Here is a 26,943-nt window from a genome sequence, read left to right as displayed (position 1 = left end):
AAAAGGAAAAAATACGTGGGGTCCTCTGTCTCCTGTTTTTCACTTTAAATTGTGTACTATTCTTCATGGGTATCATCTAAACTAACAATCATAAAAACAATTTATGCTGCCCAACAACTTCTATTGATTCATTTCTTCCTTCATGTAATAAGCATAGTTGTTGCTAGATATTGTTCTTCGTAATAAAGACGTAGCAGTGAACAGATTAAGTCTTGGCCTTCATGGAAGGCATAGTTTGGGAGAACAGGCAACAAACAAAATAAAAATACACAATATCGGGTAGGATGAGTTCATGGAGAAAAATAAAGGTAAGGATCATAGGAAACACCAGTGATTGGGGAGGAGACCGCTGCATGATTCAGGGATAATGTGGAGTTGTGTCTCATATATAAAGAGAGGGTATACTTCCCTCAGATACAGGAGAGAAGAGTGTTGCTGGTAGAGGAACAACAAATGCATAGGTCTTAAGTGCCTGGTATGTTTGAGAAACAGATGCCAATGTGCTTGTGAAGAAGTGAATAATGGGGAGAGTTGATGCTAAGAGTTGGGAGTAGGGGACAGAACCAGAGTATGCAGGGCCTTGTAGACAGTTGTGAGAACTTTCGCTTTCGCTTTGAATGTAATGGGAAGCCATTGCTTTTTGAGCAGAGTGAGACATAATTTGACTTACATTTTTCTTCCCAACTTTTTATTATGAAAATTTCCAAACACTCTAAAAAGTTGAAAAAAATAGTATAAGTCTCCATTCGCACACCCCCGGTTTCAACAACTGTTACCATGTTGCCTTATTTTGTCTGTCTATCTAATCTATCTATCTATCTATCTATCTATCTATCTATCTATCTGTCTATCTTTGCTGAACCATTTGAAAGTTACAGACATCACAACACTTCGTTTGTAAAAATAAGCATGTTCATTTACATAATCACAGTACCACAATTTCATCTATTGATGTAGATATCCATTAATGATTCTTGCCTGAATTTATCATTTCATTGGAGTTTGACTTACATTTTGAAAATATCTATTTCATTACAGTGTGGAAAATAGACTGTAAGTTTATTGTAAAGGCAGATGCCGGCAATTAGACTACCACAGGAGAGATGGACGAGAGTGATAGCTGTGGTGATGGTGATAAGTGGTCAAAATCTGGATGAATTTTGAAGAAAAAGTCACCTATATCTGCTGATGTAGGACTGAGAAATGCTGAGGAGTCAAAGAGGGTTTGAAGGCTTCTGTCAGTTTTTGTCATTTGCTGAGATTGGGAAGATGGTGGGAGGATCCGATTTGGGAGCTGGAAATCAGGAATTTGGCTTTTGTCGTGTTAAGTTTAGAACATGTATTAGACTTCCAAGTTGAATTATTGAGTAAGCAAGAGAAAATGGAAGCCTAAAGTTCAGGTGAGAAGCTTGGGCTACAAGTAAACAGTTGGGAGTATTAAGGAAATGGTGATGTTTAAAGCCATGAGACAAGATCAGATCATCTAAGCAATAGGTATACAAGGTCTCACAATTAAGTTCGTGAGCTGGTTGCACTGATGCTGCTAACCTTTTTTGATATCAGAGGGATTATTCATTATGAATTTGTACCAACTGGACAAATAGCTAACCAAGTTTACTATTTGGAAGTGTTGAAAAGAAAAGACTGCATGAAAAAGTTGGACGAAAATGACCTGAACTTTTCGCCAACAATTCATGGCTCTTGCATCACGATAATGCACCAGCTTACAGGGCACTGTCTGTGAGGGAGTTTTTAGCCAGTAAACAAATAACTATTGGAACACCCTCCCTACTCACCTGATCTGGCCCCAATGACTTCTTTCTTTACCCGAAGATATAGGAAATATTGAAAGGAAGACATTTTGATGACATTTAGAACATCAAGGGTAATACGATGACAGCTCTGATGGCCATTCCAGAAAAAGAGTTCCAAAATTGCTTTGAAGTGTGGACTAGGCGCTGGCATCAGTGCATAGCTTCCCAAGGGGAATACTTCAAAGGTGACCATAATGACATTCAGCAATGAGGTATGTAGCACTTTTTCTAGGATGAGTTTGTGAACTTAGCTGTCCGATCTTATATACAGACAATATTAGAGGTTCAAAGACTGAGCACTGGGGCACTCCAGTGTTTAGAAGGAGGAGGAACCAGTAAAGAAGACTGAAAAGGGCATCACTTATTAGGGAAACCAAGAGAGTGTGGTGGCTTAGAAAGTGTATCAAGAAGGAGCAGAGAATTCAGTTGTGTAATGCTACCAATAGGTTAAATAAAATGACATTTGAGAAATTATCATTGGATTAGTAAACCATGGGTGACCTAGACAAAAACAATTTCAATAAACAGTTGGTTAAAGAGAAAATTGGAAATAAGGAATTAAAGACAATTCTTTAGTATAGACAATTTTAGTGTAGATAATTCTTTCAAGGAATTTAGCTGTGTAGGGGAATAGTAGTGAAATGAGGGAGTAATAGCCTTAAAAAAAGATTAGAGCTATCATAGCATGTGTATATGCTTATACAATAACCTTTTAGAGAGGTAAAATTTATGATGCATGAAAAAGTAGGGACAATTCCTGAAGTGCTGTCTCTCTTACCAAGAGTGAAGGAGATGTAAAACAGAACAAATTATGGTTGACCAATGAATATGTGGGAAGTCTCCATAAACAAAAGGCTTATTTGTAGAGCCAGAAATCCCCTTTTCTGTAGGAGTTGTCTTATTACTGCCAAGGTAAACTCCCTTGTTAGTTCAGTGATAGTGGAATTAAAAAAAAAAAAAAGGTAAATGACATTTAAAATTCTTTATTTTCTCAGTACTGTGAGTATACTGTATACTAACAATTCCATTGACATTATTTTAAATCAGGCATTCCTCTTTAGAGGATATTTTGAGATAAAAGAATAATGGTATGGGAAATTTGAATTACAGAATTATTGTAGTGTGAAAACTGCATTGGGTGAGAACCTACCATTGCTCAGAAAATGAGTGGCCTGAAACTGTTGTTCTTTTATGTCTTCCCAATCTCTTTTCTTTTCCCATCCTTTCCCTTCCCTCTCTTCCCCTCCCACCCTCCCGTCCTCTCCCCTCCTGTCCTGTCCTGTCCTTCCCCTCCTCTTCCCTCCCCTTTTTCTGCCTTATTTCATTAGCAAGTACTTTTGGTATGACGTTGAAAAGGAGTAGTAAGGGTTGACATCCTTGCCTTGTATTTAACCTGAGTGGGAAAACTTCAAGTATCTCACCATTAAGTATGATGTTAGATGTAGGTTTTTTGTAGATATTCTTTTCAAGTTGAGGAAGTTCCCTTCTCTTCCTAGTTTACTGAGAGTTTTTATCATGAGTGAGGTGTTGGATTTTGTCAGATGGTTTTTCTGCATCTATTGATATGATTATGTGATTTTCCTGTTTTAGTCTGTTTATGTGATGGATGACATTAAATGATTTTCAAATTGAATCAGCCTTACATACCTGACATAAATCCCAAATGGTCTTGGTTATAATTATTTTATGCTATTTAAATTTGATTTGTTAATATTTTGTTGAGGAGCTAGGTTCTCAATCTATAGTCTAAATTCCTTCTTTCTAGAAACAAACCTACTTATAAAGCCACTTTTGTGTTCTTCCATTAAAAGAAATTTTGATTGATTTTGAGAGAGAACTTATGGAAATGGCTAAGAGCAAAATGCCTGATTTTTAAATCACGTGACCTTTTGGCAAGTTACTTACACTTTCTGTGCTTCAGTTTCCTCACAATTTTAAAGAGCTAAGAGGAGTATACACTAGTTAAACAGATAATTTTAATACAAAATGTAAGACAGACTTCTGCACTGGATACGACAGAAATCCAAGAAATCGCTAGCAAACTTTCCTGTAAGTTTTGGATATTAACCCCTTATCAGATGTATCATTGGCAAACATCTTCTCCCATTCAGTAGGATGTCTTTTTGTTTTGTTGATGGTTTCCTTTGCTGTGAAAAAACTTTTTAGTTTGATGTAGTCCCATTTGTTTATGTTTTCTTTTGTTTCCCTTGCCTGAGGAGATAATATCAGTAAAAATATTACCACAATAAAAAAAGAAAGAAAGAAATAATATCACTAAGGGTAATGTATGAAAGTTTACTTTCTATATTTTCTGCTAGTAGTTTTATGGTTTCAGGTCTTATATTTAAGTCTTTAATCCATTTTTAGTTTATTCTTATATATGGTGTAAGAAGGTGGTCTAGTTTCACTTTTATTTCATGTATCTGTCCCGTTTTCCAAGCACCATTTATTGAATAGACTGTCTTTACCGCAATGTAAATTCTTGCTTCCTTTGTCATAGGTTAAATGACCATATAGGCACAGGTTTATTTCTGGGCTCTCTATTCGGTTTCATTGATCTATGTATCTGTTTTTAATGCCAATACATGCTGTTTAGATTACTATCATTTTGTAGTATAATTTGATATCAGGTAACATGATACCTCCAGCTTTCTTCTTTTTTCTCAGGATTGTCATAGCTATTCAGGGTTTTTTTGTGGACCCATATGAATTTTAGGATTATTTGTTCTAGTTCTGTGAAAAATGCCATTGGTATTTTGATAGGGATTGCATTGAATCTATAGAGTGCTTTGGTAGTATGGACATTTAAACTATATTAATTCTTCCTATCCATGAACACGGTATAACCACTGTTTTAAACTCTGTCTGTGGTAGGTTGGTTGCCTCCATTTCCGTTAATTCTTTTTCTGGAGGTTTCTCCTTCTATTTGGGACATATTTGTTTCCTCATACTGGGTACCTCTTTGTGTTTGCTTCTAAGTATTAGGTAGATCTCCTATGTCTCTCAGTCTTTGCAGGGTGGCCTTATGGGGTAGGTGTCCTGTGTGGTCAAGTGGCAGTCCCTGATCATCAGTGTGTGTGTTCCAGGAGTGTCCTTAGTGTGTTGTGTGTATTCTTCTGTTGTAGTTGAGCCTTGATTGCTTTTGGTGCATCAGTGGGTGGGATAGACTCCCAGGCTTATTGACAGTGAGGATTGGCTATGTCCACAATGTATGAGCTGCTGTGTTGGGGGGATGACCCCTCAGAGGGGGATCTGCCCCTGCAGGCTCTTGTGCCTGTTGAGACCAACCTTTGGGTGTGATACTTGTGGGGATAGCCAGGTAATGATCTGGTGTGGTCTGAGCCCGGCCTTTGAGTGTGTTGTTTCTGGTGTCTCTTGGGAGGAGCTCCTGTGCAGACCAATTTCAGCCTTGCTTGTGACCCGCCTGGGACTACCTGGTAGGAGCTACAAAGCTATATGTGGTTGGTTCCTACCTGTGCTGGACCAGGAAGCATGTAGGGGTGGCTGTGAACTGTGGTTGGCTGCCAACAGTATTAGGCCGGGGGAGGCTTAGCAAAAGGCACACAGACCCCTAGGCCTGTTGCTACCTGCCAGCTGCCTGTAAGGTTCAGCCACTGAAAGAGCCTCCTTAGGTGTGTGGGCTGGGCCTCATTGAGCCAATGTTAAGAGTGCCTCTGGTGATGCAACACTAGGTGGGCAGGGCAGGGTCCCAGGGAGTTACGGGGTTTGGGTGGTGGATTTTACAAAGTTAATGCAGTTTCAGTTTTTGCACCTGTGCCAGGCCTGTCATCACTTCGCAAAAACACTGTGAGAACACCGCTTGCTTCTGGCCCACAGGTCCCCAGGAGCCACCCAGGAGAGACTGTGGAGCAGGTTGTGACTCACTGCCCAACCCCCAAAATTCCCCAGCCCACTGCAGGCCATCACTGCTATAAAAGGCTTCTGCAGCTTTTGGGGAGAGGCTGTCACCCAGGAGCTGGAAGTGGCAGTACTAGCAGTGCAGGGCGTCAACAAGTTGTTGCACACGTGCAGATTTTACCAGACCAATGTCGTCTCCAATTTGGTCTTTTGGGAAGGATTCAACTTAGAAAAGATGGCTCCCTCCTGTAGGCTGCACATTAGGCAGGCTCCACACAGGGACAGTGGCTCCTGTCTCTCCAGCCCTCATCCCACAGCCACACAACTCAGTCTTTCCCAGTATGTTTCTGGTGCCTCTCAAGTTGCCAGCTCTCCACGGGAGACCCAGGTGAGTGTTCTCAAGTGAGTGTCTGTGTGCAGGCCCTTTAAGAGGGTGTCTGGGTTTGTAGCCGCCTTTCGTCTTACTAGAACAGACAGAATCCTTGCTGATTTTCACTGCCAGCTGTTGTGGGGCTTCTCTTCCTGGCATAGAACCCCTGGGATGGGTAGCCCAGTGTGGGACTGGGATCCCTCCTTCTTACAGGCGGACCTCCACCACTGAGGTGTCCCTCCTGGTGTTCAACCAGTATCTGCGGGTGTGGGGTCAGCCCATTTTGCGTCTCCACCCCTCCTACCAGTCTTGATGTGGCCTTTTCTTTATAGCCTTAGTTATAGCGGTTCTGTTCAGCTAGTCTTCAGATGATTCTTGAGGTTGATTATTCTGTAATTTATTTGTAACTTTGGAGTGATCCTGGGAGGCAATAGAAAGAGTGTTTACCTAATCTGCCATGTTCTATAGTGTGCCCTAGAACGATGTTTTAATTAATTTAATAGACTATAAACTACTTGAGGGTGGTCACTGGGTTATATGGTTTTCTATGCCCCACAGCACAAAAAGGGATGACCCTATGTTTGTTTGCAGGCACTTCATAAACATTAACTGAATAAATGAATGCTTATCAGGCTTTTCACCCATTATAATAACCTGCAGAGGAATATGTAGGCTAGTACAGCTTTGTTAGCAATTCCAGTTATCTTGATACCTTTGAGTTGACCTGAGCTGTACTGTACTTTGGATCTTAATTGGAATAAAACACTTTTTGCTTCTGAGAACCATTTTAATTCTTTTTAGTAACCTTGCCCGATGCATAGTTTGGCAGAGTGGGAATGTGATATCGTGGAAGCAGTTGGCTTGCTGACGCGAGAAGACTTGAGTTTGTGATGCTTAGCTGTAGGCACAGAGGAGATACCATACCAGATGCTGCACAGTATCTGTTAGAAACAAGCAGAGTTTAATATGACTATCAAAATTAGAACTAGTTCTTGGGCTTTGTCTTCCACGTTAAAATTTAAAATCAAAGAATATAATATGATTTGGCACCATTGTTGTTTGAGTAACATATGCTCGTACCAAATCTGAGAAATTAGTTTTAGATATAGAGCCCTTCATGTTTAAAAAGATCACTATTCCAAAGTTGTTTATTTGAGGGTGTCTTCTCCATACTGTATGTATTCAAAAAAGAGGCTTTAATTTCCCACTTTGGCTCTAGTCATACTAACTTAAATATTAGGTTGGTGCAAAAATAATTGCGGTTTTTGCAATTATTTTTAACCTTTTAAACCACAACTACTTTTGCACCAACCTAATAATTCTGTCTACTTTTCTTCCCTCTAATTTCATTCTATGTAACACAGGATTAGGGGATAGCCTTTAACCACCCTCGTGTGTACTTAAGAATAGTGTGGGCCTTACTAAAGAATGGAGTGGGCCATAGGACCAGACGAAATAAGCATTAATCTACATGGTGTCAAGGAGTGGTTTGAAAGCTGTTCTGTTGTAGTTATATATACTTCTACTGGTTAATAATGATATGTAAAATTACACCACGAGAGCTTTGTTCTTTGCTTTAAGGTTTTGTTCTTGTTAAGATGCAGATATCCCTGAAGAATTTTTAAAATCTGTTATTAATATGAAGTAATCCATTCATTCAATGACTACTTACTGCATGCCTACCGTATACTAGGTGCCAGAGATAAAGCAGTTAGCAAAACCAACTCTCCCCTGTGGAGGACAGGAGGAGACAGACAATATATTCAGAAATAAGTAATAAGAAAGGTGGTAAGGAGCTGTTTTTATTTTTTTATACAGAGTGGATGACAAAATCCTCTTCAATAATGTTACATTTGACAGAGACTTGAAGGAAATGAGGTGCGTGAGCCATATAAATATCTGAAGAAAGATCGTTCCAGGGAGGAAATGATCCCTAGTACAAAGGGCCTGAAGTGAGTCACAATGGGTATATTTGTGGAATAACAAAGAAGCCAGTATTGGTGTGGGACATTGAGGCGAGAGGAGACTTGTAGGCCACGGTCAGCAAGGTAATGCACGAGTTTATAAGCATGTAGCCTTGAGCAGATTTTTAAAAAATAAACTTTTGTTTTGAATAATGTTAGATTTATAGGAAGTTGCTAACATAATATTCCCATCTACCTCTTACCCAGTTTCCTCTAATGTTAACATCTTACATTATCATGGTACCTTTGACAAAAGTAAGAAACCAGCATTGCTACATTTACTATTCACTAAACTCCAGACTTGATTTGGTTTCTTAGTTTTTCCAAAATGTTCTTTTTCTGTTCTAGGATCCAATCCAGGATACCATATTGCATTTAATCATCATGTCTCCTTAGTCGCTTCTGGTCTATGATAGTTGCTCAGTCTTTCCTTGTTTCCTATGACCTTGACAGTCTTCAGGAGCTCTGAGCAGGTGTTTTATAGAATGTTCTTCAATTTAGGTTTATCTGATAATGTTTTCCAAATGGGGTTATAGGTTTTTGAGGAGAAATCACAGAAATGAAATTCCCTTTTCTGGGAGGTGGAGTTAACCCCATCCCCACTTCGAGGGCTGACTCACTTCTAAATTAAAGAGTATAGAGAAACCTGGCAAACACTATCTTAACCAAATGATCAAGGTTAATATTACCAGTGATAAGTCATGTTGATATGATGTAACGAATTGAACAGATTTTAATACAGAGATAACATGTGAACAAGATCGGATTTTTGACAAAGCTTTGTCCACTTTATGATTTCCCATAGACTGTACTCACTAAAAAGTATACATAATCTGTGGTAAAATTAATTTAAATGTAGATTTTTGACACTTCTCCTTATCTTCCACAATTATTTACTACTTAGGTAGCATCAAAGATTGTTGTCATTTTGTGGTGTGGTGTGTGTGTGTGTGTGTGGGGGGGGGGGGAGAGAGAGAGAGAGAGAGAGAGAGAGAGGGGTGGGCGTTGTTTGTGCCTGTTTTTGTAGTAATGCTCAAGTATATCATTGCAGTAGTTGCAGTGACCATAGATTATATTGAATCACATAGCGTCAGTAACTAGTTAGTTTGTGATAGCCCCGAACTTCACATCTTCATAACTCTCATTCAACTTGGAGTTGGCTGTATTAAATCCTATTATTACATCCCAAATAGTTTTATTTTTGTTGCAAACTTAAGGGACTGTAAAAATGTTTATCTTTATTGAAATGCATTGTAGTTTTCTTACTTTGCAATGTGGAATGGAATTCATATTAGATCAGTAGATTGAAAATCTATGTCCTAGGTCCTGCCCCATTACTTACTAAATATGACTAATTCACTTAACTCATTTTTCACATCTATAAAATGGGTATAATCATATTTTATCTTTAGCTAGGTCTACTATTCAACATACATTCTTAGAGCTGCTCCATTTAGTCTGGGAAAAAATAGTTTCAAGCAAAATATGCCAACTAAGCAGCTATTAGCTGCTGCTTATAGGTTGCTGTAAGGATTAAATGAGATCATGTACATAAAGAAAGTGCCTGGCACATAATAAATTCTCAGTAAACAGAAAATAGCTGATAGAGGTAGAATTTTCTATTGCCTTGTTTTCCTGTTTCTGTTTGAGTAAATACTCAGTTAAGCCTTGCTCATTCTTCATAAGCCTTTGATAATTCTGTCATTAAACAAACTATAACTGAAGCTAATTAATTTAATCAGATGTTATTGATACTACAGAGAGAATTCTTACCTGCAAAGTGAAGGTTGACTAGATGACTTCTATAGCTCCTTCCAATTCTATGATTTTATGTTTTAATACCTATTGTACTTACCTCACAGGGTTTGACAAGGGATAACCAAGATAATGTATGTGTAGACATTTTGTAAAGTACCATACAAATATGTGATACTATATACCACTAATTTGCTAGTTAACAGATTTCTTCAGTAATTATAACAACTGTCTGTTATAACAACTGGAAATTAAAGAGTACACCTGATGCGTGAGATTTTTTTTTCATGTCAGACCTAGAGTTTATTTTTATTGTAATTGTTGCTACTGTTGTCTATTTGTTTATGTTTGTTTTCCTAGATAGAGGATTATAGCACTTATTAATATAGCATAGTCTCCTATTTCTTCCAGTCCATTTACTTCTCTGACAGTTTTTGTTAAGGTGATGCCTAGAGGTGTTGGTTAAAGTTATAATTCAGCATTTCCATTAAGGAGACATCTTTCCAAAAACCATTTAAAAATAGAAAATAGCTCTCTGCAATCAGATTTACTCAGCTTGATACCACTACTCTTCTTTTGACTTAAGTAGCAAAGAACAAATTTTATAGTGACTTTAAAAGGGAAGCTATAGTAGTAAAGTAAAATGGTTTTGAACCCTGCCAAAGTGTCTACTGCCAATTACTTTTCCTCATTATGGGAATAATACATACTTTGCACTGTTATGGTTCCTCTGTGAAAAAGAAAAATGTTTCACTACCTTTTTTTTTTTTTTTTTTTTTTTTTAAGTTTTTCCAGTTTTCGCTTACTGACCCTACCAGTTCATTTCAAAGTCCAATTGTAATTTTATTCTCTGGTACCTAAGGAGTAGCATTTAAAGAAAATTGTAGCAAATTATCCTTAGTCTGAATTTTATTTTACCATATGAGCAAATGCATTTTCCTAGATACTTTTCATATAATTTATGAAAATAGTTTCTCAAATCTTTCTCAGTATCAAAAACCAAGTTGCGATTCTCATTTTGTTCCTAGTTGCTGTATTTCGTTACTTCCCCATCAGCATTCCTATTTCTTTTCTTTTTTCCTTCCCTAAGTTTATTTTGTGAATTTAACAGTGGGGAATCCACTTGACTGTGCTCACAGCAGGTAATAAGTGCCATGGTAGTCACTGGATTGGTTTCTTTGGATGGTTAAATAATAGGGTAATTAAGTTTTTCTGAAGCTGCCAACTGTATTGGGGGTTTGGAGCATGTTTAAGGCTTATTTAAAAATAGTTCCTTCAGAAATGAACTATTTAACTGGTAGAATTCCTAAGGGCATATTCCTTTCTCAGGTAGAGATTACTTAGACTGGAATTTGTGTCAAGTAGAAGAAAATCCTCTTTCATGTATTGGCTAGATTTAATGCTGTACTATCTCATTCTGATTTATAATGTTTAATTTATGATTTTTAGTGATTTGCTTTTTACCTACTATAAATTCCCTAAAATAGCTTTTTTACAAACAACATATACTTTAAAAATGAAGGGTTCTAAAAAACTGAATAAGAAACATTTATTCAGATACTTTTAAAGACTCATGATCTTTGCTTCTTGAACCCAAAATCTAAATCTAGAAAAAAATACAGAAAGGACATTGTTTTTATGAGCTGCAGTTATAAGGTCTAAATGTTATCTAAATAAACTGGGATGTTGGTATCTTTAAGACCCCAAGCATTCTAACTGAACCATAAATAAGGGCAGAGCCATCACCACTTCTAGTCAACATAGTACAGGTAACCCCCATATAACACAGTTGTTAAGTTCCTAAAAAATGCCATGTTATGTGAATCCGTGTTATACAAAACAAAGAACTAGTACAGAAAAGGGGGTTCGGTTCCAAAAATTAAAAAAGCATACTATTATATTTTTATAATTGAGAGAAATGTCTTTATTAAAGCAATTTTCACCAATAGTATAACATATTAATATGTATTAGATAATGTTTTCTTTGTCATGACTACTAAGCTTTTATTATGTTCTGTGTTGTTCGGGGATTTCCCTAATTTCGAATGAGACATCTTTTGCTCTTAAAAGCTCTTATTATGCTCCGTGTTGTTCAGCGATTTCTCTTGATTCTCAAACCATGTTACAGTGAAACCGTGTTCTAGGATGCCGTGTTGTACGAGGGTTTTCCTCAATTCTCGAATTGTGTTAGAGCGAAACTGTGTTATAGAAGTGCCATGTTATACAGGGGTTACCTGTACTATGCACTGTCACCACTTCTTTTCAACATAGTACTAGACATTCTAGTCAGAGCAATTAGGCAAAAAAGAGAAAAGCATACAAATTGGAAACAAAGAAGTAAAATGATCTGTTTGCAGATGATATGAGCTTAAATGTAGAAAACCCTAAGGATTACACACACACACACACACACACACACACACCTGTTAGAACTAATAAATGAATTCTGCAAAGTAGCAGGATACAAAATCAAAATGCAAAAATCAGTTGTACTTTCATACATGAACAATGAACAATCTGAAAAGGAAGTTACAAAAACAGTTCCATTTACAATAGCATCAAAAAGAATAAAATGCTTAGGAATTACCTTAACTAAGGAGGTGAAAGACTTGTACAATGAACTACAAAAAATTGCTAAAAGAAATTAAAGAAGACATATTAATGGGAAGACATCCCATGTTCATGGATTGGAATACATAATATTATTACGATGTCAATACTACCCAAAGCAAAATACAGATTCAATGCAATCCCTATCAAAATTTCAGTGATTTTTTTTTTTTCAGAAATAGAAAAACCTATTATAAAATTCATAGGGAATCTCAAAAGACCCCAAATAGTAAAAACAATCTTGAAAAAGAAGAACAATAGCAGAGGACTCACAATTCCTAATTTAATAACATACTGTAATGCTATCGTAATCAAAACAGTGTGGTACTGGCATAAAGATAGACACAGACCAATGGAATAGAATAGAGAACGCAGAAGTAAACCCTCAAATATATGGTCAAATTATTTTTAACAGTGTGCCAAGACCATTCAATAGGCAAAGGACAGTCTGTTCAACAAATGGTGCTGGGAAAACTGGGCATACACATATAAAAGAATGAAGTTAGATGCTTACTTAACACCATATACAAAAGTTTACTCAAAATGGATCAAAGACTTAAATTGAAGACCTAAAACAGTAAAACTCATAAAAGAAAACCTAGGGCAAAAGCTTCATGACATTGAACTTTACAGGATTTTTTTTGGATATGACACCAAAGGCACAGGCAGCAAAAGGAAAAATAGACAATTGAACATCATGAAAAATTTTTTAAATTTGCATCAGAATACACTATCAACAGAGTAAGAAGGCAGCCCACAGAATGGAAGAAAATATTTGTAAATCATATATTTGATAAGGGATTAATATCCAGAATATAGAGAGAAATCCTGAAACTCAACAACTGAAAAACTGAATTCAAAAATGAGCAAGGGAGTTGAATAGACATTTCTTCAAAGAAAATATACAAATGGCCAATGAGCACATGAAGAAATGCTCAACATCACTAATCATTAAGGAAATACAAATCAAAACTACAATGAGGTACCACCTCACACCCACTAGGATGTCTACGATCAAAAATAAAGTAGAAAATAGCAAATGTTGGTGAGGAAATGGAGAAATTGGAACCCTTGTGCACTGTTCATAGCAATGTAAAATGGTACAGCTGCTGTGGATAACAGTATGGCAGTTCCCCCAAAATTAAAAATAAAATCACCATATGAACCGCAATTCCACTTCTGGGTATATACCCCAAAGAATTGAAAGCAAGGTCTCAAAGAGATATTTGTACCTCCATGTTCATAGCATTTTTCATAATGGTTAAAATGTGGAAATCAAGTGTCCATCAACAGATGAATGAAGAAGCAAAATGTGATATATACATACAATGGAATAATGTTCAGCCTTAAAAAGGAATGAAATTCTCTGACACATGCTACCACACAGAGGAAACTTGAGGACATTATGTTACGTGAGATAAGCCAGTCACAAAAAGACAAATATTGTATGATTTCATTTATATGAGGTACTTAAAGTAGTCAAAATCATGGAGACAGAAAGTAGAATGGTGGTTGCCAAGGGCTTGGCGATGGTGGGAGTTATTATTTAATGAGTATAGAGATTCAATTCTACAAGGTGAGAAGAGTTCTGGAGATGGAGGTTGGTGATGGTTGCAAAACATTATTAATGTATTTAATACCATTGAACTGTACACTTAAAATGGTTAATATCGTATATGTTATGTGTATTTTACTTCAATAAAAGGAAAATTTTAACAGACAATAGGAATAGAGAAAGCAGAGAGAGTAAATACAGATTACTCTTTCAAGTTTGGTTGTAACGGGCAGCAGAGAAATGAGATTTTGGCTGGGGAGGTGAAGTGTTGGTCAACAAACTTGTATTTTAACATTGGAGATACTTTGTATTATTGGGAATGACTTATAGAGTGAAAATTGATAATGTGAATGAGAAGACAATTGCAGAGGTGATATTTCTGGTGTTCATAGCGGATGGACTCTAGTAGATACAAGTGGGAGAGACGGCCTTAGGAGCGTGGACACTTTTACCACTGTAATAGGAAAAAGGACAGAGTTCCTGGGTACAGGTGCACAAAGTTTGGTGATGGGAGCTTATGTGACTTCTAATCATTTCTGTTTTCTCAATGAGATTAGGATCAGGAAGGAGGAGAGAGTTCTTTGATTAAGAAAAAACTGTGTAAGTTGTTAAGCCACACTAAGGGCACTCTTAAAGTTAGAGGTCATTAATTAAAGGATGACAAGTCAGTATGTTGAATTTTACTTCAGTCACACTCAGCTCTTTGGGTGACGGCTGGAGTAAGGAGAGAGTTGGCGTTAACCAGGGTTTTACAAAGTGAGTTTGGCAGAGGGATGAGAGATTTGAGAGTTTATGCAAAAGAGTGATTGTCATGATGGCACAGGGAAGGAAAGTAGTAAAGATTGTAGGGAAAATGTATTAAAGGTCCTGAGAGTTAAAATTGGTGAAGTTCATGTTCTATGGGGAGTGCGTTGGAAAGATAGGAGCTGGTAGGTGGAGTGTAAGATCCCTGAAATGGATACTCGGAAGGTTATTTAGTTATTAGTAATGACACCACGGCCTGGAGGATGATCGTGGGACTGACTTGAAGTGGAGGACGCTCACTGCGGGTAAGGAGGTCAAAGAACTGACATGTCTGAGGGTTAGGAAGGTCATCTGTGTAGACACTGAAATCACTCAGTTTTTAAGAGTTGTGGTAGAAAGAGAGACAGTAGGTTTGCTGCTAAAATATTCAAGAAAGAGGACATGAAGGTTTGCTGAAGATTCTAACGGTGGTGAGTAGTGAATGAAATAGCCTGATAGTGTAAGTTTCAAAGGGCTTTTAGGAAGAAGGTAGGTGGCCATGAGGAACAAGGAAGATACCTAACTTACCTCAAGGCCAGGTGATCTAAGGGATGAAAGAGAAAACTGACACTCCTGAGAGGGCTCCGAGAAAAACAATATCTTTTCAAGGGAGTCAAGTATTGGTTAATGTAAGAAGGTGAAAGGAATGGGATGGTCAGGGAAGAGGCTGAATACAGGAGGTTTGTTGATGACAGACCTTGAGTTCCAGAGAGCACAGTGGAAGGGTTGGGTTGGTGAGGTTGGGCAGGAGGGATGTGAGTCTGGATCCGTTTATGGGACAAACAGAGCTTAATGGAGATGAGAGGCTGTAATACATATCTGAAAGGCTGAATTACATGTATGCTTATATATTATATATATATATATATATATATGTTTTTATATATTATTTTAAAGTTATAATAAACACCATCAAATATTAATGTAATAGCCTTAGAGCCCACAACCAATTAATTGTGCTGCCAGATTATTTTTTGTGTGTTTGTTTTTATCTCCTAATAAACTTTGCCATTTCTATGTAATTGATTAGTAGCTTGGGATTTTAGGTGAAGCTGATTTTTAAAAAACTGTTGCCATTTACGGGATTTGTGGAAATGGACTGTCTTAACTACAACATAACAAAAACAAAGTAGAGGAAAAAAGCAAGATCTCCATGCTGATATAAGATTGTAATAGTACCTACAACTTCAGATTTAAAGTGTTTGAGTTAATTAAAACAATCTCATTTTCAAACAGAATTGACTTTATAATATGTACATGTTATAAATTCAAATGTATAAAATAAATGTGTACTTAAAAACAAGTTATTAGGATGATGCAAAAGTAATTGCAGTTTAAAAGGTTAAAAATAATTGCAAAAACCACAATTACTTTTGCACCAACCTAATATTTAAACTGTAAGATGAAAAATAAAACTTGATTTTAGAAACATTGACTAACATTGAATCAGAGACTTTGTGCTTTCTTTCTTTTTTTTTAAAATTCATTTCAGGTGTACAAAACAATGTAATAGTTAGACATTTACACCCCTCACAAAGTGATGACCCCCTCCCCAAATCTGTTGCCCCTCTGACATCGTGTATATCTATTACAATAACATTGACTCGATTCCCTATGCTGTATTCCATATCCCGTGACTATATATATATTAAATTATAGTTGACATACAATATTATTCAGCTTCAGGTGTACAGTGCAGTGATCAGGCATCTACACCGTCCATGAAGTGATCTCCCTAATAAGACGTGCCCATCTGACACCCCACAAAATCTTTATAACATTATTGATTATATTCCCCAAACTGTCTTTTATATCCCTGTGGCAATACTGTAGTTACCAATTTGTGTTTTTTAATACCCTCTTCTCCCTTACTCCCACCCCCCTCCCGTCTAGCAACCATCAGTTTTTCTCTATATCTCTCAGACTATTTACTTTGCTCATTTATTCAGTTCTTTAGATTCCACATGTAAGTGAGATCATATGGTATTTGTCTTTCTCCGACTTATTTCACTTAGCATAATGTTCTGTAGGTCCATCCATATTGTGGCAAACGGTAAGATTTCATTCTTCTTTATAGCCGAGCATTACTCCATTGTATAAATGTACTTTCAGTTTCTTAATCCAGTCATCCACCGATGGGCATTTCAGTTGTTTCAAAGTCTTGGTTTTGTGAATAGCATTGCAATAAACATAGGGGTGCATATATTTTTTCAAATTAGCGTCTTGGATTTCTCTGAATAGATACCTAAGAGTGGAATTGCTGGGTCAATTTTGTTCATTTATTGATGATAGCCATTCTGAGAGGAGTGAGGTGGTATCTCATTGTGGTTTTTATATGCATTTCTCTAATAATTAGTGAAGTTGAGCATTTTTTCATATGTCTGTTGGCCATCTGTCTGTTTATATGTCTGTTGGCAAAAAAAATGTGTCTTTGTCCTCTGCCCAGTTTTTAATTGGGTTGTTTGTTTTTTTGGTGTTGAGTTGAATGAGTGTTTTATAAATTTTGTATATTAACCCCTTATCAGATGTATTATTGACAAATATCTTCTCCCATTCAGTAGGTTGCCTTTTTGTTTTATTGGTGGTGTCCTTTGCTGTGAAAATACTTTTTAGTTTGATGTAATCCCATATGTTTATTTTTTCTTTTACTTCCCTTACCTGAGGGGATAGATCATTAAAAATATTACTCAGGGAAATGTCTGCAAATTTACTCCCTATATTTTCTTCTAGGAGTTTTATGGTTTCGGGTCCTATATTTAAGTCTTTAATCCATTTTGAATTTATTCTCGTATATGGTGTAAGGAGGTGGTCCAGCTTCAGTTTTTTTGCATGTGTCAGTCCAGTTTTCCCAGCACCATTTATTAAATAGACTGTCTTTACCCCAATGTAAATTCTTGCTTCCATTGTCATAGAGTAAATGATTTGAGCTTTCATTTTAACATCTTAAGTTACAATTTAGTTTTTTAAACCTGATCTAGATTTATCAGAATTGTATGGACTTCTGATAAATAGCTTTGCTTTTAAATATATTCATTTTTATACTGTAGAGATAAATTACTGACTTTTAAACTACCTTATGGCATTTTCAGTCTTTCGGCCTCCTGTAGCTACCTTTATAAAAACAGTTAAATAATGGAGTCCTTGGTGAAGTGTTTGAATTGCAGTTTTTCCACCATTCTCAGTTTCCCAAAATAGATACATCAGGTGCCTTTGTTACTGTAAGAGTGTCACCTCAAATTAATTCTTAGTTTAACACTGAGTAATACTTTTCTATCTTTAGAAGTCTCTCACATGTATCATTTATCAAGGTTATACTTTGAAAGATCATTTTATAGTTTGATGGTAAACAGCTAAGGTTAAAGTGTAGAATACAGATATATAGACTCTAGACAGGAATACCATAATTCCATGCTTCATGAATGTATGAATTGAAGTACAGTATGATGAAAAGACTTACTCTCTTGAGTCCTAGGAATTAGCGAAGTCCAGGGTCTTAAAGAAGTTAGTCTGGAACTAAAAAAAAAAAAAAAAAAAAAAAGTAAAATAAATACCAGCTTTTAATATGAAAGTACCCTACACCATTAGTATTATACCGTATTATTTTTCTAGAGTTACTGTAACAAAATATCAACAGAAATTTATTTTTCACAGTTCTACAGGCTAGAAGTCCAAGATCAAGGTGTTAGCAGGGTTTGTTTCTACAGAGACCTTTCTCCTTGGCTTGTGGATGGCTTTCTTCTCTCCCTGTGTCTTCACACAGTGTTCCCTCTGTGCCTGTATGTGTCCAGCTTTCCTCCTCTTATAAAGGCATAAGTCATATTGGATTAGGCCCACCCTAATGATCTCATTTTAACTTAATTGCCTATTTTAACACCCTATCTTAAAATTCAGTCAAATTATAAGATATTAGAAGTTACTTCAACATACGAATTTTGACAGAACACAGGTCAGCCCATAACATATACTAATACTGATACTGATTCTTCAGCTAGGTAAAATTTGGCCCAAGGTTTATCTGTTTGTTTTTAAGTTATTATGTAGCACTTACTGTGCTAAAGGAACTAAAAGTGAAAATTCCTAAAGGTGTATTGGGGCATCTTCCATCGACTTACCATGAATATAACTTTGTAGAAAGCATTTTAAAAGATTTTTAAAGAAACACTGTATTTGTTTTAAAAAACAAAGAAAGCCATTTTTTTACTGTAAAGTCATATAAAAGTGTGCTATCTTTGTAAGGCTACAGTGATGAAAATAGTATCTCTTTTTGGTGGAACCAGTTTTAGGTATACACACTTTTTAATTTCACTTACCCTCAGTAAATTTTCCTTTCCTACATCCACAGTCCTCTGATAATGAATTTACTAGTTTAATAGTATTATATGTACTTGCAATTCTATAACATTTCTTGACATGTATTGTTGTTGCCAAGTGCCATTATTAAATATTTTCCTTGCTTAGGTCATATTTTCCCTTGATGTGACCACCTGAAACAATTTGTTTGTATGAAATGGTATCCTCTATTATCTTTTCTATCACTTTAGAATCCATTCATGACATTAGTGGATATTTCTGCTTTAAACCTAAGATTATTAGGGTATTGAATATCAAGGTATTATCAGGGTTATCAGATTTTACTTAGTTAATGTTTGACTTGTTTTTCTTGTACTTGGAAATACCAAACTTGTATGATCATGTCCATTAATATAGGTGTAATAAAAGATTGTCACTTAACAACATGTCTGCTTTTTAAAGTAGAATTGCTTTGTCTGGCAGATACAACCAGAAATTTTTAAAAAGGCTGTAAGTATGGAAGAATTTACTCTTCATATTAGAAGCATTCTGATACTGTTATCAGGACTACTTAATATCTGAAAGAAATTATTATGTTTATTATGTATTATTATATTACTATTGCTTATTATATTATCTCAACTCTAAAAAAAGGATTTGATAGCAAATTAAATCACAACATACCCACCAGAATTGATAAAATTAAAGAGACTGACACCATGATAAAGAAGATGTGGTGTATATATACACAATGGAATACTACTCTGCCGTAAGAAAAGATGAAATACTGCCATTTGTGACAACATGGATGGATCTTGAGATTATTATGCTAAGTGAAACAAGTCAGACAGAAAAAGTTGAGAACCGTATAAGTTCACTTATATGTGGGATATAAAACTGAAGGTAACAAAGGAACAAGATAAACAAATAAACAAAAACTCAGACACAGACAACAGTTTAGTGGTTACCATAGGGTAAGGGAGTAGGGGGATGCTAGAAGAAGGTAAAGGGGGTCAAATATATGGTGATGGAAGGAGAACTGACTCTGGGTGGTGAACATATATTTTTTAAATTAAAATAAAGGAACACATACATAAGATGTTCATGTAAAAACTAAAGTAAGGACCCAAAATTCAGATAACATGTTTCCAATAGCACCATGTTTTTGGTTAATTTAGCAAATTATCTTGTATCTCTGTTTTCTCAGTCAGTAGAATCTGAATAATTATTACCACACCTGTTCTTCGGATAAACAATTATAGGCATACGTCATGTTATTGCTCTTCAGTTTATTACACTTCACAAGTATTGCATTTTTTACAAATTGAAAGCAAGACGTCTCTACCAGCAAAAAGATTATGACTCGCTTTATTGTGATACTTGCTTTATTCTGGTGGGAGCCAAACCCACAATATCTCCAAGGTATGCCTTTATACTCTTAAAGGTTTACAGTATAGTTTTCAAAACGTACAACCCTGGGTTTAAAATCTACACATGCAAAAGAATGAAACTATACTGCTATCTGTCACCATGTACCAAAATTAACTCAAAATGGATCAAAAACCTAAACATAAGACCTGAAACAATAAATTGTAAAGAAGAAAGCATATGTACTAAACTTATGGACCTTGGGTTTAGAGAGGATTTTATGAATTTGACCTCAAAGGCAAGGGAAGTAAAAGCAAAAATAAATGTATGGGATCATATCAAACTAAAAAGCTTCTGCACAGCAAAAGAAACCATCAACAAAACAAAGAGGCAACGAACCAAATGGGAGAAGATATTTGCAAACAACATCTCTGATTAGGGGCTAATATCCAAAATGTATAAAGAACTCGTACAACTCAACAACAAAAAACAAACAATCCAATTAAAAAATGGGCAGAGGACCTGAACAAACACTTCTCCCAAGAAGACGTACAAATGGCCAACAGATAGATGAAAAGATGCTCAATTTCACTACCTGATAGGGAAATCAAAACCACAATGAGTTACCACCTCACACCTATTAGAATGGCTATTATCAACAAGACAAGTAATAACAAGTGTTGGAGAGCCTGTGGATAAACTGGAACCCTCATACACTGTTGATGGGAATGTAAATTGGTGGTCCCTATGGAAAACAGTATGGAGGCTCTTCAAAAAAATTAAGAATAGAATTACCATATGACCAGGCAATCCCTTTTCTCTGTATCTACCCCCAAAATCAGAAAACATTTATCCTTAAAGATACTTGTATCCTTATGTTCATTGCAGCATTATTCACGGTCTCCAAAGATATGGAAACAACAAAGTGTCCTTTGATCCATGACTGGATAAAGAAGATGTGGTGCATATATACAATGGAACATTACTCGGTCATAAGAAAAAATGAAATACAGCCTTTGCGATGACAGGATGAATCTTGAGATTATCGTGCTAAGCGAAATAGACAGAAAAAATTGAGAACTGTGACTTCACTCATATGTGGGATATAAAACTGAAAGCAACAAATAAACAAGACAAACAAACAAAGAAAAACTCATAGACACAGACAACAGTTTAGTAGTTACCAGAGGGTAAGGGAGGAGGGAGGTTGGTAGAAGAGGCTAAAGGGGGTCAAATATATGGTAACAGAAGGAAATTTGACTTCGTTTGGTGAGCACACAATGCAATATACAGATGATGTATTATAGAATTGTACACTTATATAAATTGTACACCTATATAAAATTTTTTTTTAAATTGAAGTTTATTGGGATGACAATTGTTAGTAAAGTTACATAGAATTCAGGTGTACAATTCTGTACTACATCATCTATAAATCCCATTGTGTGTTCACCACACAGAGTCAGTTCTCTTTCCATCACCATATATTTGATAAATTTATTAACCAATGTCACCCCCAATAAATTTAATTTAAAAACTAAAATGTGGCTCTACTATTAACTTCTGTAATCGTCAGTTTCTTCAGTTGGAATTTCAGGTACATTCTATTTCACAGTGCCATTGTGAGAATGAAAAGAGATAAAAAAAATGTAAAGAATTTAGTACCTTAGGTGGCATGTAATAAGAACTCAGATTGTAGCTACACTTATCATTTTTCCTGAAAACAAGATACAATTTTGCTTTCAATATTATTGTATTCAGAATGTTTATGAAACAGGTTATGACTTAAATTAATATGCAGTAATAGTAACATGGATTACTAGAACCATTAAACAGAGTTCTATTTCTAATTGTTTCAAAGGATAATTGTGTATCATTTTAGTAAAGCCCCTGCTTAAGACTGGTCAATCATTTCGAAATATTCGTTGAAGTAGATAGAGTTCCTATTAAAAAGCCATACCTACTTTTGAAATTTAAATGCATTATCTCTCAGTGAGAGGGACTAAAGTCTCTAATGAAAATGAGGCCTCAATATGAACCAGTTATTTGAGTGACAATAAAAGTGTAAATATGACCATAATTCCCGTTTGCCAATGGATAGCACCTGTTTACTGATACTAGCCCAAGTTTCATGTAAGAACTCAGCATTGTTATGTGGAATATTCTTTCGTAAATGTATTGATTTTCTACTCTTAACATTCTTTCTAGGGAATTAGGGAGTAGCTTAAACATACATATTAATAAATCAGAAAGACAAAAGTTTCTTCATTCAGCAGATATGTACTGGTCACTGTGCGCTAGGCACTGACCTGGGCATGGCATCGATGACCAAAGCAGACAAAAACATCTGTGGGTCTAGTGGGAGGAGGAGTGGAGACATAAAATAAACAATAAACATAATAAATTCATATAGTATTCTAGAAATTGATAGAGGCTATGTGTCGTGCGGGGCGTCCGGCGGGGTCTCTGGTCCCACTCCCCACACAAAAACGCAGGATATGGCTAGGCCAAAAAGGAACACCCACGGAGCCATAAGTAGGGGAGTCATATCTCTATACTCTCGCTGGCGGCTGGGTTGGAGACACAGGAACCAGGAGCAACACAATTCTCAACCCTCACTGTGCCGCTTGCAGGCTCAGCCACCATCTTCTTGCTAGCTCCCCCCTTTTCTTCTGCTAGCCTAGCCACGGCAGTTATATTCATGGCTAATGGCTCACTGGTTACAGCTGACGGCCAACTAGCCACAGCTGATGGCCATTTGATCACAGTCGATGGCCATTTACTACCTGAGCCAGCACCTTTCTATGTGAGGCCGAGAGCCTGGAAACTGCTTTTTGGGGCTCTGTCCCCACACTATGCAAAAAGGAAAGACTTGCAACACAGTGAGAGGCATTGCAAGGGCAGGGAGAAGAGGAAGAACCATCAAAGGAGATTGAGGAGACAGAATTCTGGGAGTAACAGGAGAGTATGATGTTCTGGAAGCCTAGAGAAGAAAGTGTAATAAAGTAAAGGGAATATCAGCAGTCAGATGCTCCCAAGTGAGTCAGACCTGAGAACAGACTGCAGGATTTGGCAACAGGAAGGTCACATTGGTGATGCTGACAAGTTTCAGTAAGCTTGTGCTGTTTAATTCTTTTTGGTCAAGGAGGAAGGAGGACAAGAAAGATAGTAATTACCTGCAAAGCTCTCTTGTTTTTGTGGTCTTGTGGCACTAGTGGTAGTTTGATCTCTGGTAAATGTTTAACATGTAGCTTGCTAGTCACAGAAAACTTAGCCTATTGTTGGTCTTGCTTGAAGGTCAGCCTGGCCAGTGTGAACAAATGAGTGCTAAGGTTACACTGACAGCAGCCATAGGGAATGAGATTTGTGTGGTGAGAACCCCAAGCCCAGAAGTGTAGGAACTAGTCATTTGGTAGGTATCATTGTTTTAATTCAGAAAAGCTAAGAGAATCTGTGGTGTGTGGGCATTACAATCCGTTGACTCCGGGTGGTATTCCTAGAGGTTGCTGTAGAAAAAAAGAAAAAAGCTTAAAGGGGGAAAATGCAGTCCTCTGTTTAGTCCGCTGAGAAAAAGAATACAAGTCAGGTGGAGAAATTGCCTTCTTTATTCTTGGTTTAATGTGTTATTCTAGATTTAGAATACATATGATTAACTTGGGGAGCGGCAGAGGGGGTGATCGGAAATTCAGCATTTAAGTGCTGTCCCCCTAGCAAGGGCATACCGATAGCACCAGCCTAAATGTGGGCTGAGATGAGGCTGCTCCACATGAGCCTCTCTCAAAATTAACTGATGGAAACATCCCACCTTCAGAATTGTTATTACCTTAGCAATGCTTTGCCAAGACGGCTGCAGCACAGCTGTGGGGGCTGCGCTGACGCCCACGTTGCCAGTGTCAGGAAGGATGTACTTTTAAACCTCTAATTTATCTAATGATGTCTTTAGTGATTTGTGTAGGTTTGGCATTGTGATGAAAATGCTTCCTGGCGTGGTTTATAACAGTTTGCAGTCTTAAAATGTATTTTGCCTTAATATGCACGTGGAAGATACTCAAAAGTCAACTTGGCAAAAGGTCTGACTAAAATACTATCCTGTCCATCTAACAGAACTCTTCCACCCAGTATATTTGAAAATGCGTGCAAATTAAATGTGTTTTTATGCTGGAATAATCTATTATGGTTTGTGCTTTATAAACCGAGATGGCAATATGTAGTGCTGAAAGAGAGCCAGCTTTCATATTCAATTACAACCTGACTCCTTGCCTTTTCTCTAGTGGAAAATGTATATGTCAACTATAATTGAAAAATAAATTTTAAAAAAAGAAAATGTGGATTGGACTCATGTCAGCCTAGAGAGTGGAGATAGAATAATAAGCTCTTGTAAATAAATACTCTTACAGAGGTAGGAAATAGTACTCTCTTTTTTGAAATATAAAATTTCATAACAAGTTGGTAAAAATATGAAGCTTAATAGACATGTCTCTTTAAGAAAACAAGCTATATAAAATCTGAAAGATTCTTTCCTAACGAATGGATTCAGTGCAAAGATTGATTACATTTATCAAAATAAATATACATTCACCTTCTAAGAATACACCTACTACATAAAGCAGAGTGTCCCAATATTGATTATAAAAGGAATATACAGAGTTTATTTCCATTCTGCTGGCCTATGTGAAAACATTTGTTTGGATCTGACGTGTGTTTATACTTTTAAACTGCTTTTGTTCCATCTTTGAAATTCAAAATGATATTTGGAATAGAATTATAGAATTAGAATTTTAGACCTGGAAGAGACTTTAGAGTTATTTTATTACAATTTCTTGATTTTCCAGTTGAGGAAACTGAAATCCAAGATTTAAGCATCTTTTCTAAGGGTTCAAAACTAGAATTAGAACTCAGCTTTCTAACTCCCTATATTTCTGGATAACCTGTCTTCAACAAGTTCGTTGAGTAACAATTAAATGATAAATTGGCAGAAATTTTAGGTTTCCCCCAGTGTGCAACTATATATGTCCAGGCTTCAAAGTCAATAATGATCCCTAATTGTCTTCATCATTAAAAAAAATTCTTGTAGCAACAGAGAAATCACAGTGTTTAAATTATTAGCTAAAGTGATTTCTGAGTGACTGAGATATCTATGTATATAAGCAATAGTCTTTAATATCTATAGGAAACAGCCAAAGCAATCTTGGAAAAAAACAAAATTGGAGGTATCACACTACCTGAAGTCAAACTATAGTACAAGGCTATAGTAATCAAAACAGCATAAAAACAGACAGATAGATCAATGGAACAGAATAGGGAGCCCAGAAATAAACACACATCTATATGATCAATTAATTTATGACAGAGGAGGCAAAAATATACAGTGGGGTAAAAATGGTCTCTTCAATAAGTAGTATTGGGAAAACTGGACAGATACATGCAAAATAATGAAACTAGACCATTTTCTTACTTCATATACAAGAATAAACTCAAAATGGATTAAAGACTCAAATGTAAGACCTGAAGCCATAAAACTCTTAGAAGAAAATATAGACAGTAAACTCTTTGGCATCATACTTAGCAATATATTTTTTGATATGTTTCCTTGGACAAGGGATAAAAAAGAAAATTACAAATGGGACTACGTCAAACTAAGAAGTTTTTGCACAGCAAAGGAAACCATCAACAAAACAAAATGACAACCTATTAATGGGAGAATATATTCACCAATGATACATCTGATAAGAAGTTAATATCCAAAATATTAGGAACTCATACAACTTAACACCAAACAAACAAACAAGCAAACAATCTGATTAAAAAGTGGGCAGAGGACCTGAATAGACATTTCTCCCAAGAAGACATATAGATGGCCAATAGACATGAAAAGATGCTCAACATTAATCATCAGGGAAATGCAAATTAAAACCACAATGAGAAATCACCTCACACCTGTCAGAATGGCTATCATCAATAAATCAGCAAGTAACATATTGGCGAGGATGTGGAGAAAAGGGAACTCTTGTGCACTGTTGGTGAGACTGCAAACTGGTGCAGCCGCTATGGAAAACAGTATGGAGGTTCCTTAAAAAACTAAAAATGGGTATACTATACAACCCAGCAATTCCACTTCTGGGTATTTATCCAAAGAAAATGAAAACACTAATTCGAAAAGATACATGTACCCCTACGTTAATTGCAGCATTATGTACAATAGCCAGGATATGGAAGCAACCTAGGTGTCCACCATAGATGAAGGGAGAAAGAAGACATGATATATTACAATGGAATATTTTGCAGCAGTAAAAAAGAATGACATTTGCAACAACATGACAGATCTAGAGGGTATTATGCTAACTGAAATAAGTCAGGCAGAGCAAGACAAATATCATATGGTTTCAATTGTATGTGGAATCTAAAAACAAAATAACAACAACAACAAAACAAAAACAGATTCATAAAAATAGAGACCAAAGGGATGGTTATCAGAAAGGAGGGCGTGGGGGGATGGATGAAAAGGGGAAAGGGAATATAGTCAATAATATTGTGATGTTTGCTCGGTGACAGATGATTACTAGAATAAATGGGCTG

At 36.3% G+C, this 26,943-nt stretch overlaps 2 protein-coding genes across 3 annotated transcripts in view; one reads left to right on the top strand and one right to left on the bottom strand.

The window, feature by feature from the left end:
- Window positions 1-26,943, bottom strand: part of TRIM37 (tripartite motif containing 37) — a 164,403-nt gene that overhangs the window by 17,907 nt on the left and 119,553 nt on the right. Inside the window, exons 25-26 of one of the 2 annotated variants that reach the window (XM_033091885.1) lie at window positions 18,167-18,222; window positions 6,922-6,983 (exon numbers count right to left, since the gene is read on the bottom strand). In XM_033091885.1, the coding sequence (XP_032947776.1) occupies window positions 6,937-6,983; window positions 18,167-18,222 (103 nt within the window). In that variant the 3' untranslated portion in view covers window positions 6,922-6,936. Of the gene's footprint in view, window positions 1-6,921; window positions 6,984-18,166; window positions 18,223-26,943 lie in introns of those variants that run through there. The other variant, XM_033091886.1, reaches the window with a different exon arrangement.
- Window positions 1-26,943, top strand: part of PPM1E (protein phosphatase, Mg2+/Mn2+ dependent 1E) — a 128,241-nt gene that overhangs the window by 70,874 nt on the left and 30,424 nt on the right. The window lies entirely within an intron of this gene.

This window comes from Rhinolophus ferrumequinum, chromosome 21 (genome assembly GCF_004115265.2).
Source record: "Rhinolophus ferrumequinum isolate MPI-CBG mRhiFer1 chromosome 21, mRhiFer1_v1.p, whole genome shotgun sequence".
In the NCBI taxonomy this organism is placed as follows: Eukaryota; Metazoa; Chordata; class Mammalia; order Chiroptera; family Rhinolophidae; genus Rhinolophus; species Rhinolophus ferrumequinum.
Note: the sequence above shows the minus strand (reverse complement) of the source record. Positions and strands in the feature narration are given on the sequence as shown.